Source organism: Eriocheir sinensis, unplaced genomic scaffold, assembly GCF_024679095.1.
Source record: "Eriocheir sinensis breed Jianghai 21 unplaced genomic scaffold, ASM2467909v1 Scaffold146, whole genome shotgun sequence".
Classification (NCBI taxonomy): Eukaryota; Metazoa; Arthropoda; class Malacostraca; order Decapoda; family Varunidae; genus Eriocheir; species Eriocheir sinensis.
The window spans coordinates 170,001-188,006 of NW_026110806.1; the positions used below are offsets into that span (position 1 = coordinate 170,001).

The window sequence follows — 18,006 nt, forward strand, 5'->3', positions numbered from 1 at the left end:
TGCCCACAGCTTCTGCGAAAGCCTTGCTAAGTGTGTGTTTGGCCGCCGAAATGTTTGGCGAAACAGGATCACCTTTCTCGCGTCGCGCGTAAGCACTGGGGCTCGAATCTCCTCACCTCGGTTCTTTACATCCCCGTGTTGATGAGGTTCTCGCCACAAATATTTATTATGTAGCAACGACGCGCAGGAAAACACGTGAAAGATAACAATCCAATAATTCATCGTTGAAAAGAAAATAATACAACGATACATTAGAAAAGTACACGAGACTTACCTTAGGTCAGTTGAGGTGTACTTATAATTTTGCGAAGCAAATCGCCTCGGCTGGTTGGAAGCCTTCACATGAGAAAGCTTCACGCGCCGCCGCCAGATCAGACTTTGACATGTACGAACGCCCACATGAAATAAAGGGTATCTGGTCGTGTGATTAGTAGCGTAATTAGTAGTGTAATTAGTAGCGAAGGGTGGGAGAGGAGGGCATGTGAAGGCTTCCAACCAGCCGAGGCGATTTGCTTCGCAAAATTATAAGTACACCTCAACTGACCTAAGGTAAGTCTCGTGTACTTTTCTAATTTTACTTCATCAAATCGCCGTTCGGCTGGAGGAATCCTCCACATGAGGCTTTGAAGCCATGTGGGTGTCGTACCTTATGTGTATCGTGAATTTTGGGTAATAATAACCTTATTGGAAACAGATAACATCATATTGACCTTGCAAATACATGTATGAGCATGTACATATAACAAAATGACAACTTGACCTGTTGAAGACTATGCAATTGGAACAATTTGTAGTAATCCATCATCCCCAAATAAAACCTTAAAAATATTAATCCGCTGTCACTTATGACTCCCAGTAGTCTCTGTAACCCGGGCTCACCAGTACCTTGTGTAAACATAACATATTTATTAATGTATGTACATAAAGATTTGCATGTAACATGTAAACATAATCATAACCTAACTTTGAGGCCCACAAAAGCAGCTGCATTAGAGTCAAACATGGGCATCCAAGCTGCTGTCCGCTGATGTACTTATTCCAACACTGCCTCCTGAAATGCATCTGTCCCTGTGACAATGTGCTTGTCATAATAAGTTGCAAAGGTGGTTTCCCTTGACCATCCTGCTTTTGCCATTATGCATTCAATTGGTACAGCCATAGCTTTGGCTTTTGATGCGGCTGGCCTCACACTACCTGCTGTGAAAGTGTTGGTGTTTACCCCAGACATATTAAGCATAGTTCTGCCAACGTGCAATAGTGTCTTTAGACACTGCTTTATGTGGTTTGATGAAACTTATGAATAATTTAATGTCATTGAGTTGAGTGATTTGTCGGTGTTCTTGTGTGGCTTTAATGTAGCATTTCAAAGTTTCACACACGCATAAACTGGCGTCCTGTGGATAAGCCTGAAACTTAATTCTACGAATGTTGTAGCTAGGCCTACCCTGCTTAAGAATTCCCCCCAAAGGCACAGAAATGAAGTCATCTCCTATAGTAATGCCATTTAATACCAGCAAGTGTAACGTCTGTACTCTGGCAGCTTGTGTCAGTGCCATCAACATCACGAGTTTTAATGTGACTTCTTTAAGTGACAGGTTTTTCAGTGGGTACATCGTTCTCAGTTTCTGCAAAACGGGCTTAACATCCCAAGTTTCTGTGTACCTGGGTTTGGTTGGTCTCAAATTGAACACCCCTCTCATAAAGCGGATCACCAGAGGGTGGACCCCTGCCCTACAGCCATTGACTACAATGCCCAATGAAGATAGAGCACCTCTTGCTGTGTTGATACTGTCATAGCCCACGTTCCGGTGGAATGTTTCCGTTAAAAAGTTTATTATTTCTGGTGCAGTGGGATTAACGGGATCGATATCCCGTCTATGACAAAACTGGGCCCACCTTCTGATGTGTGGCCTGTACTGCTTCTCTGTGCCAGGTTTCCAGGATGCCATAATGATTTCTGCGCCCTCTGCAGATACGCCCTGTTCTCGTAGGGGATTCCCTGATAGAAGGCACGCCATGAGACTCGTGTGTTTCAATAGCGGGTGAGGTTCTGCCGTAGATGGGTGCGTCAGCACATCCTTCCCCATGATCAGACGAGGGTGATCGACCAGCAACTGGAGGAGAGTGCCCATCCAAGGCTGCGAAGTCCATAGTGGCACCACCATCCACCCTTTCGCTACCTCTGCTTTTAGCTTTTGCAGGCACCTAGTAATTAATGAAAACGGAGGAAAGATGTAACAAAGTTGAAACTGTGTCCATTTAAATGAGAACGCATCAAAATATTTTGCCTCTGGGTCTGGTTTCCACGAACAGAACGTGCTTACTTGCTTATTAATTCTAGAGGCAAACAGATCAATGGAAGGAGTACCAAACACTTGAGATAACTCCCTGAAGATGTTTTCACCCAGTTTCCATTCGTGTCTGTCATTAATTTTACGAGAAGCTATGTCTGCAATAACGTTGTCTTTGCCTGGTATGTGCGAACAGATGATCCACGAGTTGTTTCCCACACCAGTCCCAAATTTCAATAGATATGTTGTTGCAAGTTTGTGATTTAGAACCCCCCATTTCGTTGACATACGAAATGGCAGTGGTGTTGTCACAGAAAACCTTTATGTGCCTGTCTCTGAGTTCAAGTGTGAATGTTTGCAGTGTCAGGAGAATGGCTTTGAGCTCGAGCGCATTTATGTGTAAATGTTTTTCCTCCCTTGACCAATTACCACTCACTGTCTGTTGGTCTAGGTGACCACCCCAGCCTGAGCGAGATGCATCCGTGTACAATTCAATATCTGGTCCTGTTCTGAAAATTTGTCTGTCCTGAATTGAAACGTTATTTATCCACCAATTCAAATCTTCTCTCATGTCATTAGTGATAGTCATTTTCCTGTTAAAGTCACCTTTCTCTTCCTTTAAGGCAGCAATCTTTGCTGCTTCTAATTTCCTGTAATGAAGCTTACCGAGTTCCACTGCTGGGGTGGCAGCTACAAGCATGCCTATCACTCTAGCTACCCCTCTGATGGTGTGTCGTTCCTTGCTCAGAAGGGCCGTACAACCTTGTGTTACTTTATCCAGCCTGCGTTCAGGTAAGTAAATTTTCATACTCTCCGTGTCAATAACATTACCCAAGTACTCTATGCACTTCGTAGGAATCAGGACAGATTTCTCTTCATTAATGTAGAACCCCAAACTCCTCAACAAAGTGATTGTATCATTTATGCTTTCAAGACAACCTGACCTTGTACTGTGAATGATAAGCGTGTCATCAATAAAACTGGTGATCCTGTAACCCTTCTTTCTTAAGGTAGCAAAGACAGGTTTCATTAATTTGGTGAACAGTCTTGGCCCCTCTGAAATTCCATTTGGCAAACATGTAAATTTGTAAACAGTACCGTGCCAGGTGAAACAAAGAAATTTGTGTTGTTCCTCTGCAACCTTCACCGAGTAATAAGCATGCCTAAGGTCCACTGAAGCCAAATAGTCACCCGCATGAATAAGTTGGATTGCCTGCTCAAAATTCTCCATTTTGAAATGTTTGTATGGGATGTGTAAGTTTAATTCTTTCAAATTAAGCACAAGTCTGTATTCACCATTTGGCTTCTTCCTTAAGAATATGGGGGAAATAATTTGATCGTCAGTCCTTTGAGTAACCTGAATGACCTTGAGTTGCAAGAGCTTGCTAATTTCCTTAGAAATGCATTGTTGCTGTGCCTTATTAAATGGGTATTCAACCTCTTTAAAGTAAAGATGTTCTATGTCCTCTACACTGATATTAAGGTGGCAATGCTGAACAATGTCCAAAACAAATGGGTCTTGTGTAAATTTCTGCCACTCAGAAACAAAATAGTGCAGTCTACCTGCTTCAAAGTCCTTACTTGCCTCAATTACTGACGAGCCTTGTGCCCCCGGCCTTTCGCGTTTTTTGGATCCGTGTCCTGCCTCGCCTGTGCAGGTCGTTGATTGCCCCTGTAGCCTGTCCTCGGCAAACCATAAGGCTGGAACCTGGATGAGAAGCTCCTGTTTGGTGCTTTACTCCAAGAACTCCTCGTCCTCCCCCCAGGGAATCGCCAGGCCAAAGAAGACTTCTTGGTGGTAATCTTGTGCTTAAGCTTCTCCGCGTCTTCAATATTCTTGGCCGACTGTGACACGTCATCTCCAAAGAGGAAGCGGGTCATAGGCACCCTGTCTGAGCAAAGGCGCGAGTACTTACGGTTTATCTCCCGTTTCATGACCAGCCGCCTTGCTAGGTTGTTCCTGTGGTTTGCATGGCCCAACAAAGCCAGTGCGCCATTAATCATTCCGACCTCGCGAGCCACCACAGCGTTCTCCTCATCAGTAGCTACCTTGTCAAGTACCAAGAGGGATTTTGTAATAATGGTCGCCGCTCTCAGGATGTCCTTGTTGACTTCTTTTAGGCGACAGTCTGCCTTCCTAGCATCTACCCTAAGGGCTTCAAACACCTGCGTGTTACATTCCACAGGTGCGAGTGCGTGACAGTTGGCCGGCCTCTTCACAATGTCATCCTCACAGATGTCCTTGTAGTCCTCCTCCCTCATGCCGTTGTCGAACACGTAATTCACCATGTCCGCAACCTGTGTGTACTACTGCCTGGGGCAAACACTCTAATCTCACCATCCTCACTGCCTGAATCCATAAACCCTGAGAAAGAGCCAGGAGGAGGAGACAGAGGACGGCACGCATCATGTGATGTACCCGCACCCTCGTTCACTACAGGAGCCACACGAGGGGCAGGCTGCCTGTCTTCCTTTAGCTTGTTCACCTCACCTCGTAGCTCCGAAATGGCCTCCAAAACCATGTTCCAGGGGGCAGGTGGGGACGGGGGCGCAGCTGGCCGAGCACGCCTGTGGGGCCGAAGTGGTTTATGGGCCCCTATCAGCTGAAACGAGCGCCCGCTACCACCATGACTGTTACCAGGAGCATGTGGCCTCATCTCGTCCTGCGACGATCCCGAGCCCCCTGAGGCAAGGTATGGTTCACCTCGCCTCGACTCCAAACGTGGCCGTGGGGACACCTGTTGAGGGCCCCCAGCTACCCGGGACTGATCAGACATGGCGGGCGGCCGGCGCAGCCTGCCGAGACAACACAACACAAACAAGTCGCCTTGCAGCCCACACAGAATTGTAAAAACAGCCACTTGCAAGGCCCTGCCCGCTCCTAACATAGGATGACGGGCAGGAGGCTCTGTACCTGCGTAACAAGCACGTGGCCTATTGGTTGAGTTGAAAACCAGGACGGAGCCCTGCTGACGTCCTTCCGGCGTGGCAACTGTGAAGCAACTGATCTGGCGGCGGCGCGTGAAGCTTTCTCATGTGGAGGATTCCTCCAGCCGAACGGCGATTTGATGAAGTAAAATTGCACAGGGCAACAATATGTCCGATGAAAGAAACAGTAAATTATCGAAGAGAAAAATAATGAGACAATCTTGGTACAATAACATGTTATATGAAGAAAACGTAAATTATCATATAAAACAGTAAAGCGAGACAAACTTAGTTTGTGAATATGTAAAAAGAAACGTAACATCAACATCCAATTATCGTAGAAGAAACAATAAAATGTTAAATTTAATACCGGAACATGTAAGAAAATCTTACACTATATTCCCGTATATTTTAAGTTATAGACCCAGTAAGTGATCGTAGATTAATAAATGCATAACACTAAAACTATCGTAGAATAAAGAAACTATTAGGCTTTTAATATAATAAAACGAAACAAATAATACTATCTCATTAATCAAGGGTAATTTTCAGTACAAACACGTATAACGATATGGACAGGAACAACGCAAAAATAAAACCAATCAATCAATCAACGGAGGCATACGCCGGGGGGTGCGTCGCTACGCCCACCCTACGACGCCAGGTCCGGGGGTGTCCGTCCGGGCGAGTCTCCATGCCGGCTGTAAATTATGTCTTAAAAAGATATACAAAACAGATTACATTTCAAAAGACAAAACAAAAGACATTAAATGGGAAAAAAAAACAATGAACCGAACCAACATACACAACAACTGAATAAAGAAACAATAACGTGACGATTCACTGTACTGGAAGGCGGCGAGGCCAACACACGAACACACATTACACAAAGACAAAACGAACTGTTGCTAAATCCGTTAAAATGAAGAAGAAAAGTGATGAAAGAATAAAGAATTAACGACACCGAAATTACATAAAAGGTAATTAAATAAATCTAAACAGTAATGAAGAAAATAAAAAAAATTCAAAAGTAAAACCACAACTTGCACGAAAATAGGTTAAAGAAAGTAAAACATAATGATGTAAAATTAAGAAAGCGAAATACCACAACACGAACATCAATCCATCAATTAGGAAAAAACAACAACATTATTATAAAGTGTTTGTTGACCGAATTTCAGATGTCTTGAATCCAGCATCCATCCACGCCACTCGTTTGTCTGTCTGTTTACCTGTCTGTCTTATGCATCTCTCTCTCTCTCTCTCTCTCTCTCTCTCTCTCTCTCTCTCTCTCTCTCTTGTCCCTTCTTCCTCCTCACCTTCCATCTTCCCCATCCTTCTGTATCAATCCTCCCTCCTCCTTCCCTCCCTCATCGCCTCCCCTTCTTCCCTCCCCTTCTTCCCCCTTACCCGCAGGAAACACCTCAACCTTTCCCCCATAGTCTGTTTATAGCCTTGTGGTGTAGTGGTTAGCATAGCCGCCTCTAGAGCCGAAGACCCGGGTTCGAGTCCCGGCAAGGTCAAAATCGTGGTGTAACTTATTTTCCTATTATTATTTTTACTATTATTATTATTATTATTATTATTATTATTATTATTATTATTATTATTATTATTATTATTATTATTATTATTATTATTATTATTATTATTATTATTATTATTATTATTATTGTTATTATTGTTATTATTATTATTATTATTATTATTATTATTATTATTATTATTATTATTATTATTATTATTATTACTGTTATTATTGTTATTCCATTATTATTATTGTTGTTATTATTATTAAAAATATTATTGTTGTTAATATAATTTTTTTTTTTTATAAGTATCTTAAATTTCTTTTATATATTATTCATTATCAATTATTTAGAGAAAGAAAAAAGAAACGAAGATCTACCCGCCGAAATGTTTGGCAGGACAGGACCACCTTTCTCGCGTCACGCGGACAGTGAGCCATTAGTTTATCGCCGAAAAAAAAAGAAGTACATCGAAGCATTGCACAGGGCGGCAACATGTCTGATGAAAGAAAACAGTAAATTATATCGTTGGAAAATAATGACTGCGAGACAATCTTAATACAAGAACATGTTATATGAAGAGACACGTAAATAAAAGTAAAGTACCTTAGGAAAAAAGTAATCCGAGACAATCTTAGTACAAGAAAATGTTTTATAGAGAGAACGTAAAATACAGTTATTTATCATATAAAACAGCAAACGAGACAAACTTAGTGCGGGAATATGTAAGAAGAAAATGTAAAAACGACATTTAATAACCATGTAAAAACAGTAAAACGATAAATTTAATACGTGAATTTGTAAGAAAAAATCTTACAGTAAACTACCGTAGAGTTTATAATAAACACCAGTAAATGACCGTATATTAAAAAAAATGTATGACACTAAAACTATCGGAGAATAAAGGAAAAATCAGGCTATTAAAACAGTAGAGCGAAACAGAAGTAATACTAACTCATTAATCAAGGGTAACGTTTTACGCAAACACGTATAACGATACATCCTGAAAAAAAATATTATAAAATGTTTGTTGACCAAATTTCAAATGTGTTGTCGGGACCAACATATATCTACTCGTTTGTCTATGTTTAACTATCTATTGTATGCATCTCTCTCTCTCTCTCTCTCTCTCTCTCTCTCTCTCTCTCTCTCTCTCTCTCTCTCTCTCTCTCTCTCTCTCTCTCTCTCTCTCTCTCTCTCTCTCTCTCTCTCAGCCTCCCTTCCATCCATTCTTTTCGTTCTTCCCTCCTTCCCTCCGTTCCTTCCTTCCTCTCTCCCAGCTTCCATCTTCCCCATCCTTTAGTTTTAAATCCCCTCCCTCCCTCCCTCATCGCCTCCCCTTCCTCCATCCCTTCACTCCCCTTCTCTCCCCTTACCCGCAGGAAACACCCCAACCTTTTCCCCTTAGCCTGTCTCTGGCTTTGTGGTGTAGTGGTTAGCATGGACGCCTCTAGAGCGGAAGACTCGGGTTCGAATCCCAGGAAGGTCAAAATCGTGGTGAAACTTTTTATATTATTATTATTATTATTATTATTATTATTATTATTATTATTATTATTATTATTATTATTATATACTATTTATTTTTCGTTAGTAATCATTTAGATAGAGAAAAGGAAACGAATCTCTATAAGGTCCTTGTCTCGGCAGCTTCACACAACGCTCGTCAGAGGTCGCTGTTTTAAGGTCGTGGCTTTTCAAGGCTTGGCTCGGTGTCCTCAGACGCGTCCGCCTCACGTCCAATACTTCCAAAGGCCGGAAAGGAGTGTAATCGAACTCTTATGAGTGTTCTTTTTTCACGTACATGTTACAGAAGCTTCGTGAAACTACCTGCAGTGTCATCATAACCAGGATTTTTATTACTGAAGTTTTTTTTCTTTTGTTTTTGCCTCATGAGCTACTTCCCTTACTGTAAGAAACACAACCCTTGAAGGTGCCCTCAACTCCCGGGAAAGCCTCGCGAAGTGTGTCTGCCGCGGCGCCGATGTGTTTATTAACAAGACCGGATGCTCCTCCCTCCCTCCTTTCCTCCCTTCTCCTCCCTCATTCTTATTATCTATACTCTCTATCTATCCATCTATTTATCCATATATCCTTTCTATTTTTCCATATATTATTTATTCATTCATTTATCTTCGTTTCTTCCTTCCTGCCTTCTGCCCTCTAAAGTTTCCTCCATCCTCCTCATTGTCTCTCCTTTCTCTCCTCTTTTTCTCCTTGCTCTTCCTTCCCAAACTTTCATTTTCTCTTCTCCTCATTCCTTTCCTGATTTTCTTTTTTCTTTTTACGTTTTTCGTTTTCATCTCGTTTTATCGTTTATTCTTTCGTGTCGTTTTTTTTTATAATCAGTTTGTGTCTGCTACTTTCTTGATTTTGTTTTCTTTTCTGTACGTCTGGGTCACTTTGCTCTTCTTTAAGTTCATTTGCCTCATCTTACTCTGAATAATTTAAAGGAAGACAGTTTCAAACATTCCGCAGGTTTATCAATTTTAACAAGTTATCGTCTTTGTCTCCTGCACGTCAGCGTCACTCTGTTCCTTTCTCTAAGTTCATTCACCTCATCTTACTGTTGTGTAATGTGAGTGACCATTTCAAACATTTGCTCAGGTTTATCAGTATTCGCAAAGGCTTCCACAGTTTCAGAGTGTTCCGTTAATTGTACTGCCGTGATTGTAGTACTTTGTGTCCTCCTACGAGTGCTGATCCCATCACGTACAAACCATCTACCTACTAAAGGCCGCTCGTTTCAATTAAGCTTTTTGATGTTATTTTGTTTGACGTTGAATGCCGCATATCCCTTTAACCTTTGGTCGTTTAGCTGACAAAGTAGCTCAAGAGTTTCCTTACCGGAGAAAGACCAACGAGCAAATCTACTTTTTATTTCCTTTTTGATTGTAATGTTAAGAGCGATATTATGACTCGTCATATAACTGTAATCTTTTTTACTACATAACATTTATTGACATTTTTACGTGTTTAACATAACGTATTAAGTTACTAAATAACTCTGATATCTTTCTGGATAATGAAAACCTAACATTGTTTCTTTGTCGATAAATATTCGTAATTGTGACATTTTTTTCGTGTGTGTGTGTGTGTGTGTGTGTGTGTGTGTGTGAGAGAGAGAGAGAGAGAGAGAGAGAGAGAGAGAGAGAGAGAGAGGCGGAGGAGGAACAAGAAAACATCCACATCCCCTAACTCTTCCAAACTACTCCTTCCCTTTACCCTCCTTCCTTCCCTCTTTCCTCCTCCCCCTCCCCTTCTCCTTCCCCCTCCTCCCCCGTGAGTCCCATTGAATGGCAGCGTTCGGAGCCTAGCCAAGGGGCCTTTGAAGACTCGCTCGCCGCCCCGACACACCCCGCGGCTCGAGGCTATACTTGACGAGCTTCGAGGCGGCTTCGAGACTTTGGAAAACTTGTTTGCTCAAAAGATTCCTCCGGGAGTTGAAATATTAGGCTAAGCTTTTTTCATGATTGAGCTCTTTATGGTAGTAGTAGTCGCAGTGGTGGTGGTAGAGGTGGTTATAGTAGTAGTGGTAGTAGTAGTACTATTAATGATAACAGTAAATGTAGTTCCTGTAAAATCAGTGTAATAGTAATAGTAGTAGCAGTTGTTGAGGTGGATGTTGTTGTTTTGCTTAAAATTTTAGTGTATATCTGTAGTTTATAATAGAAGCAGTAGCAGTACTAGAAGTAATTGTGGTAGTAGTAGTAATACTGGTAGTAAAAGTAGCAGTATTAGTAGTAAAATCATCACCATTATCAACATTTTTTTATTAGATTCACTGATGTTTCTTATATTTTGCAACTTTTTTTCCACATCTCATTTTTTCCCTTTCCTCGCCGCCTTCCTCTCTGCCTTTGCATCTGCTTGGCTTTTGTTTCACTTTTTATCTTCTTCTTGCTGCTGTTTCTTTTCTTTCACTCTTTATGATCATTACTTTTTTTCCTTTCAAGTCTCTGCTTTTTGTGTTTGAGTATTTTCGAATGCTCGCCCACACACTCGAACGGGGAGAGAGAGAGAGAGAGAGAGAGAGAGAGAGAGAGAGAGAGAGAAGGTATGGCCGACTGGTCTGCGGAGTTTTTGAAAACTCATAAGTATGAAGAAAAAAATTATAATCACGTAAAAATGAAAATATCTTAACCAAAAGTAGCTAAAAATTAGACTGAATTTGACAATCTTCTTTTTCTCCTCTTCCTCCTCCATTTCTTTTTCATCTTCCTCCTCTCTTTTCATGCACCTTCTCCGCCTCAAGTCATGCTGCTAACTTCACCATATATAAACTACTAGACATTTTTATAGCTGAAGAGATGTCTGCGGTAATTACCAACCAAAGTGCAGGGAGGGGAGGAGCCTTCACCTTTGCTGTCCTGTCTCTGACTCGTAGATTAGAATAGATGGTAGCAACAACAAACCGCCTAGTTAGGACCAAGAGGTCTGTTGCTGTTTGTTTTTCCTTTGTGCTTTTTTGTACTCCTTTTCCTCCTCCTCCTCTTCTTCCTTTTCCTTCTTTACTTCTTTTACTTCCTATTCTTTTCTTTTCTCCTCCGTTACCTTCTCATTCTTCCTCCATTTTCTCCTCCTCTTTCTCCCGCTACTCTTTTAGCACAACTCTCTCTCTCTCTCTCTCTCTCTCTCTCTCTCTCTCTCTCTCTCTCTCTCTCTCTCTCTCTCTCTCTCTCTCTCTCTCTCTCTCTCTCTGTGTGTGTGTGTGGGTTTGTCTTTTTGTATTCATTTGGGACTTTATTTTCTTGTTTCTTTCCTTTTCCCTTTGTTCCCTTCCGTGACAACTTTCTCCTTGCCTTTATCTTCCCTTATAACTTTGTCTTACTCGGGGACTTCTTTTTGGCTCTTGTTTCCATTTTCTATATCATTTCTTCCCTCGTCTTTGTTTTATTACTTGCCTGGTTTCTCCATTAGCTTATTGTTCACTTTCTTTTCTAAATTTTCCTTTCCTTCGCTATTTTATTATTTTCCTGATTTCTTCTTATAGCTTAATGGCCATGTTCTTCATTTTCCTTTCGTATGTTTCTTTACTGTTTTTTTTTCTTTTACCATAAATCTGTTTTATTCTCTGTTATTCATAGCTGTCATTCTTTCATTTTTTTCTTTGTATCCTTTCTTATGTTGTTTATTTTGCCCTACTTTTTTATTCAGTCGTCACTTTCCTTCTGTTGTCTCCTATTATTCATTGATATCTTCTTTACATTTTTACTGCTTTATTTTTTTATCTTCGTAAGGTTTATATAATGATTTTTCTTCCTTTTTTTTCTCATTTCTATATTTTTCATCATATATAATTTTTCCTTGTTAATCGTTTTTTCTGTTATTTTTTGTCTTCCTACTTATATTTCTTTTTTTCATTTCCTGACTTTTTTTATTATATATTTGTCATCCAAATTATATTTACGGTGATACTCACTAAACGTTCAGGCTGACGAGGTTTTCATCATGGAGGGGCTGCCTTTTTTTGCTTTTTTTTTCGATGCACTTTGGTTCGTCCTTGATTGCTGTTTTATATATCTGGCAAAGTATTTTTCCAAACCTTTTCTTTTTCTTTTACTTGGACAAGTCAAGTAGTGGTATTTTTTTTATTTTCCCCTCCAGGTAAGGGCTTGGGGTTGGCCACTAACCAGGAGACAAGGACACAGGTAAAAATGTGAACCTCAAATCGTTTCTTTTTACTTTTGTTTTCTATTTTTTTTTTTTTTTATCCAGTCACATCTCCTGTATTCGACAATGTTTGGTCATTGATATATTTTTTTTTCTGGTTCTATTTCATTTTTTGTATTTATTTCCTAACTGATTATTATTATTATTTTTTTGTTTCTTTTATTTTCTCTTCAATGTCATATTTCAACTTTCCACCTAATTAGCTTCTTGAATTTGTCCATCTGTTCTTCTATTTTGCATTATGTTCTATTTTGTTAATATATATTTTTTCCATTCTTTTTTATCTTAGTTTCCTACTTCTTGAAATTCACCAGTTTTCTTCTCTTCTTACCTTTCCACTTTGTTTTTTTCTAATTCCATGTTCCTTTACTCCTCTGTTGTTTGTTATTTATTTATTTATTTATTTCCTTATTTTTGTTGTTGTTCTTTTTAACTTTTTTTTTTCTTCAAGTTCGTTCCCAGTTTTCTTCTTAACTGTCCACTTCGTTGGTTTTCTAATTTCATGTTCCTTCAGTCTTCTATTTCGTGTTTGCATTTTCCAATCTCTTTCGACATTTACTTCTAAGTGTTTTCGTTTTCTCTTTTCCTTCCATTTTTTTTCTTTTCTTTCCACTTTGTCACCCTTCTAACTTTATGATCCTATAGTGTATAATTTCGTATTGTTTCATTTTCATTGTCGTTTTCTTGTCTCTATCTTATTTTTTTATTTCATTTGATTTCCACATTGTTCACTTTCTATTTTTATATTTTGCTACATTTCTTATTTTGTATTATTTTCTTCCTTCCTGCATTAACTCCATGTTTGTGTGTGTGGGAGGATGGTTCTTATATTTCATTGTATGTCATCTGCGTTCCCATTTGTCATTTTCTTTCTCTGTCGATTTCTTTCTCTGTCGATTTCTCTCTCTCTCTCTCTCTCTCTCTCTCTCTCTCTCTCTCTCTCTCTCTCTCTCTCTCTCTCTCTCTCTCTCTCTCTCTCTCTCTCTCTCTCTCTCTCTCTCTCTCTCTCTCTCTCTCTCTCTCTCATTTTCTTTCCTTTCCCGCCTTGCCAGGTTTTAGTTTCAAGTTCTTTGACCTTCATTTCCAGTTCACGTCATGTTCTGTCCCTAGCACCATTTTCTCCTTTACTTTCATCTCAATTTTCTTCTTTTATCATGAATATTTTTTTCGCTCGAGTTCCGTCATTTCATTTATTTTATTTTCCACCTTGCCATTGCTTCTGTCTCTCATTGCCCAGTGCTGTCACTTTCCTCTCCCCCCCTCATTTTTTCTCGTTACATACCTTTCAAGTTATTCTTCTCCTGTATTTTCATCTCCACTCCTCTACTTTTATTTCAACTTTGTTAGCTTTATTATTTTATTTCCGTGTTATCTCTCATTGTGTATTGTTGAAATTTCTCTCCATTTCGGTCTTTCTTATTTTCTTCCTTTTAGATTTCGTTTGTAGTTCCGCTCTTATATATTCACTTCACTAGCTTCATTATATATTTGTATATTTGTTTATTAATTATAAAGATTTTTTTTTAATTAATTTATTTATTTATATAAGTTTGTCCTGTTGCACCGGCAGGCTATCTTGATGGGGCCTGCTGCTCGGCCCCATCCCGTTTGTGGTGCAGGCAAGCGTTTATATTGGCACCATGTTGTTTAGTTTTTCATTTTGTTCTTTTTTTCACATCCACAAATAGATTTCCCTATTATATTGATTATTTCGCTGCTTTCATACTTTCCTCTCTTGCCCGTCACTTTCTTTAAAAAAATCACCTTTTTGAAGCGTATTTGCACGTTTCTTTAGTCTTGTTTTTTTTTTGTGTGTGTGTGTCGTTTTCTCTCTTTTGCATCTGTTTCTCATATCCCTTTCTTTGTTTTTTTATTCCTTTTTTCTTTTATAGTTCTTAATTATTTCTTCACTATTTTACCTTCTCTTTAAATTTCATGTTCATTTAGTTCTAAAATCGTAGAGCTGTGATTTTCAGTTCCATAATTTTCTTCTCAATTCATGTTTCATTTATCCTTTTCTTTACCGTCTTTCGAAATTTCATTTTCGTATAATCCTGATTCTGCCATCTTTTTTTTTCATTTTCATCATTTTCTTCTCTCTTATTCTCCATTTCTACTTCCTCTGCCTTCCTCCCTCCGCATTCATTATTCTCTACATCCAAACTTTCCTTCATTCCGCCGCCCTTCTCTCGCTCTCCTCAGTCCATTCGTCACAATGAAGGAAAGGGGACACACACACACACACACACACACACACACACACACACACTCTCTCTCTCTCTCTCTCTCTCTCTCTCTCTCTCTCTCTCTCTCTTTTTGTGTGTTTAAATCAAGGGTACAGTACGAGGAGGAAGTGGGTTAGTGGTGAGGTACAGGTGGGGAATAGGAAAGACAGTAGGAGTGTACAGTTGTATGGTGTAGGTTCGTTAGTTGTTCTGGTGTAGTTATTGTTTATCGGGCGCCTTATTTGTATACCACCGGCGTGCTGGGGGGGGGGAGGGGGTTTGAATTGTTTGTTTGTAGAGAGCTAAGCTAAGCTATGGCGTCACTTGTGTGAAGTGATGTGTGGGCGGTTGTTCTCGTAGTGACTTCAAGCTGCGCGGAAACCAGGGATGGACCAAGTTCGTGCTGCCGTCAAGCTCCTTGACGTGGGTGTAGTTCACGTCGTCTTGCTGGTCTAGTTTCTCCCATATCTTTCCGGCGGCCTCCCGTAGCCTTGTGCTGACTAGTTGTACTCCAAGTCTGCGGTGTTGCGCTGCTGTGTTTTCCGTGTACGGGTATTTCTGTCCGGTGGCAAATCTCCAGCACGAGAACAAGCATGATTAAACCGAGGCTTTTTAGCTTGAGGAGTAGAGAAAGAACGTGGAATGTATGCTTCCATTCCTGAGACAATCACCTCTGAGATGTGCTGGGCACACACAGAGGGGTCTCTTTCCTGGAAGCAGTAATCATTCCACGGGATATCGGAAAAGTACATCCTCAGGTCGTCCCACCGAGCTGAAGCAAAATGCCAGAAGCATCGCCTCTTCGGTGGCTCTAGACTCTAGAGGGTGTACAGGAGCGATAGGACAGGATACAGAAATAAGGTTGTGATCATAGGAGCCCAACGGAGAGAACAGTTTGACAGAGTAAGCAGAAGGGTTAGAGGTAAGGAAGAGTTCTAGAATGTTGGACCGGTCTCCAAGACGGTCGGGAATACGTGTTGGGTGCTGAACCAACTGCTCTTGGTCATTGAGGAGAGCAAAGTTGTAGGCTTGTTCACTAGGCTGGTCAGTGAAAGAGGATGAAAACCAAAGCTGGTGATGAACATTGAAATCTCCCAAGATGTAGATTTCAGCGAAGGGAGAGTGGGTCAAGATGTGCTCCACTTTAGAGTTCAAGTAGTCAAAGAATTTTACATAGTTAGTAGAGTTAGGTGAGAGATAAACAGCACGTATGTATTTAGTAGTAGAATGACAATGAAGTCTTAGCCAGATGGTGGAAAATTCTGAAGAGTCAAGGTCGTGGGCACGAGAGCAAGTGATGTCGTTGCGCACGTGGACGCAACATCCAGCTTTTGATTGAAATTTAGTATAGAGATGTAGGAGGAACAGAGTAAAGATTGCTGTCAGTAGCTTCAGAAACCTGTGTTTCGGTGAGGAAGAGAAGGTGAGGTTTAGAGGAGGAGAGATGATGTTCCACAGAATGAAAATTAGAACGAAGACCGCGAATGTTGCAGATATTTATAAGAAAGAGGCTCGAAGAGTTATCAAGACACCTCTCAGGTCGGCAGCCAGAAGGGGAGTCCTCCTGGGGAATTTATGCCCCCAGGGGACCTGAGGCATGATTATTGAACGCCATTTTGAATTTTGAAATTTGGAAAAAGGTGTGTGTGTTGTGTGAATGTACGTAGTGTGGTGTGGATAGAAGAGGATTTGTCTTTAGAGAGCATGCTGAACTACTCTCTGGTGTAGATGAGACAATAGGGAAACGGTTGGTAAGGTAATGGGAAGGGTCTTTGGAGGGCTTCAGCACCCTCCTCACTTCCCATGTATACCTCATCGGGAGTGGCTTGTGCCCGTTCGGTAGATGTCTTCCTACCTACTCCAACTGTGTATGGATAGCTGATTAAATGTGTGTTATGTGTGTGTGTGTGTGTGTGTGTGTGTGTGTGTGTGTGTATATAGAGCGACTGAAGACTATCATAATCACTGTATACAGACCGCCAGGATGTTCACAACAGAGTTTTCTAAATTTTAATAATTGTATAACGGAGGAGATACGGAGATTGGGACCGCCAGAGCCAACAATAATTATAAACGGGGACTTCAACCTGCCAATTATAGAATGGGACACCATGACAATATATGGGGGAACAGCAGTGGACAGACTACACTCTACAACGTTGGTGAACTTGGCAAACGAATTTTTACTGAAACAACTAATAAACGAACCTACAAGAGGAGAGAACATACTGGACCTGGTATTTACTAATAATGAAGAATTGGTAAATACGGTTGACATTGAAGACACTATACTATCAGACCATAGATTAGTGATAGTGGAGACGATGCTGAGTGATATAGGGAAGGCAAATAATACCAGAAAACTTGAGTCTTTTGCAGCATTAAACTTCTTCCACTCTAAAGTCGATTGGAACGCAGTGAACAAGGAGATTGCAAACGTTAACTGGAATTCAGAATTAGAGAATAAATCGATTAACATGATTGTTGAATACATTCTCACTAAATTGCAAGATATATGCACTGCACTTATCCCCCAAAAGATAAAACGGCGACAAAAATCAATTCCTCGTGATCGGAGAATATTAATGAAAAAAAGGACAAGACTGGTTAAACAAATAAAACAGGAGAAATAACCAACGAAGTCTAAAGAATAAAATCAAGACGATTGAAAATAAACTGGCTGAATCTCACGAAAATGAATTGAAGACAGAAGAAAGAAGAGCAGTGGATGCCATAAAGAATAATCCAAAATATTTTTACTCCTATGCTAGGTCAAAGGCAGAAATAAGAAGTTCTGTAGGACCCATTTCATGGAAAGGGAGGCAAATCACGGACCCCAAAGAGATTGCAGATGCCTTGGATGAACAATATAACTCAGTTTACAGCAAACCACTATGTAACACAACTGCATACCAACCATCACAGAATAGAGAAGGCCCACAACTGGAAGACATAGAATTCAACAAGGAAGATATAGAGCAGGCCATTGCAGCAATAAATACATTCTCTGCTGCAGGACCAGATATGGTCCCAGCTATACTCCTGAAAAAGTGCTCACACACTCTTTCCACTCCGTTGTACATACTATGGCGTACTTCATTAGATGCAGGGCAGGTCCCGAGAGTGCTAAAACAAAGTCTAGTTACACCGATATTTAAAGGTGGAGATAAAGCGGCTGCCAAAAATTATAGACCTGTGGGAAAAACCTCGCATATTATAAAGATTTTTGAGAGGATCCTTGTAAAGCGAATTGCCGACTTCATGAAAAAAAACGAATTATATAATAAAGGCCAACACGGGTTTCGACAAGGACGATCCTGTTTGTCGCAACTTTTGCAGCATAGAACGGACATACTTGGT

At 40.4% G+C, this 18,006-nt stretch overlaps 1 protein-coding gene across 1 annotated transcript; it reads right to left on the reverse strand.

Moving 5' to 3' along the window:
- Positions 1-1,229: 1,229 nt before the first annotated feature.
- LOC126990138 (uncharacterized) lies at positions 1,230-1,986 on the reverse strand. Its single transcript, XM_050848695.1, has one exon. It carries the CDS (start codon positions 1,947-1,949, stop codon positions 1,230-1,232), a length of 720 nt encoding a protein of 239 aa, XP_050704652.1. The 5' UTR covers positions 1,950-1,986.
- Positions 1,987-18,006: the final 16,020 nt, after the last annotated feature.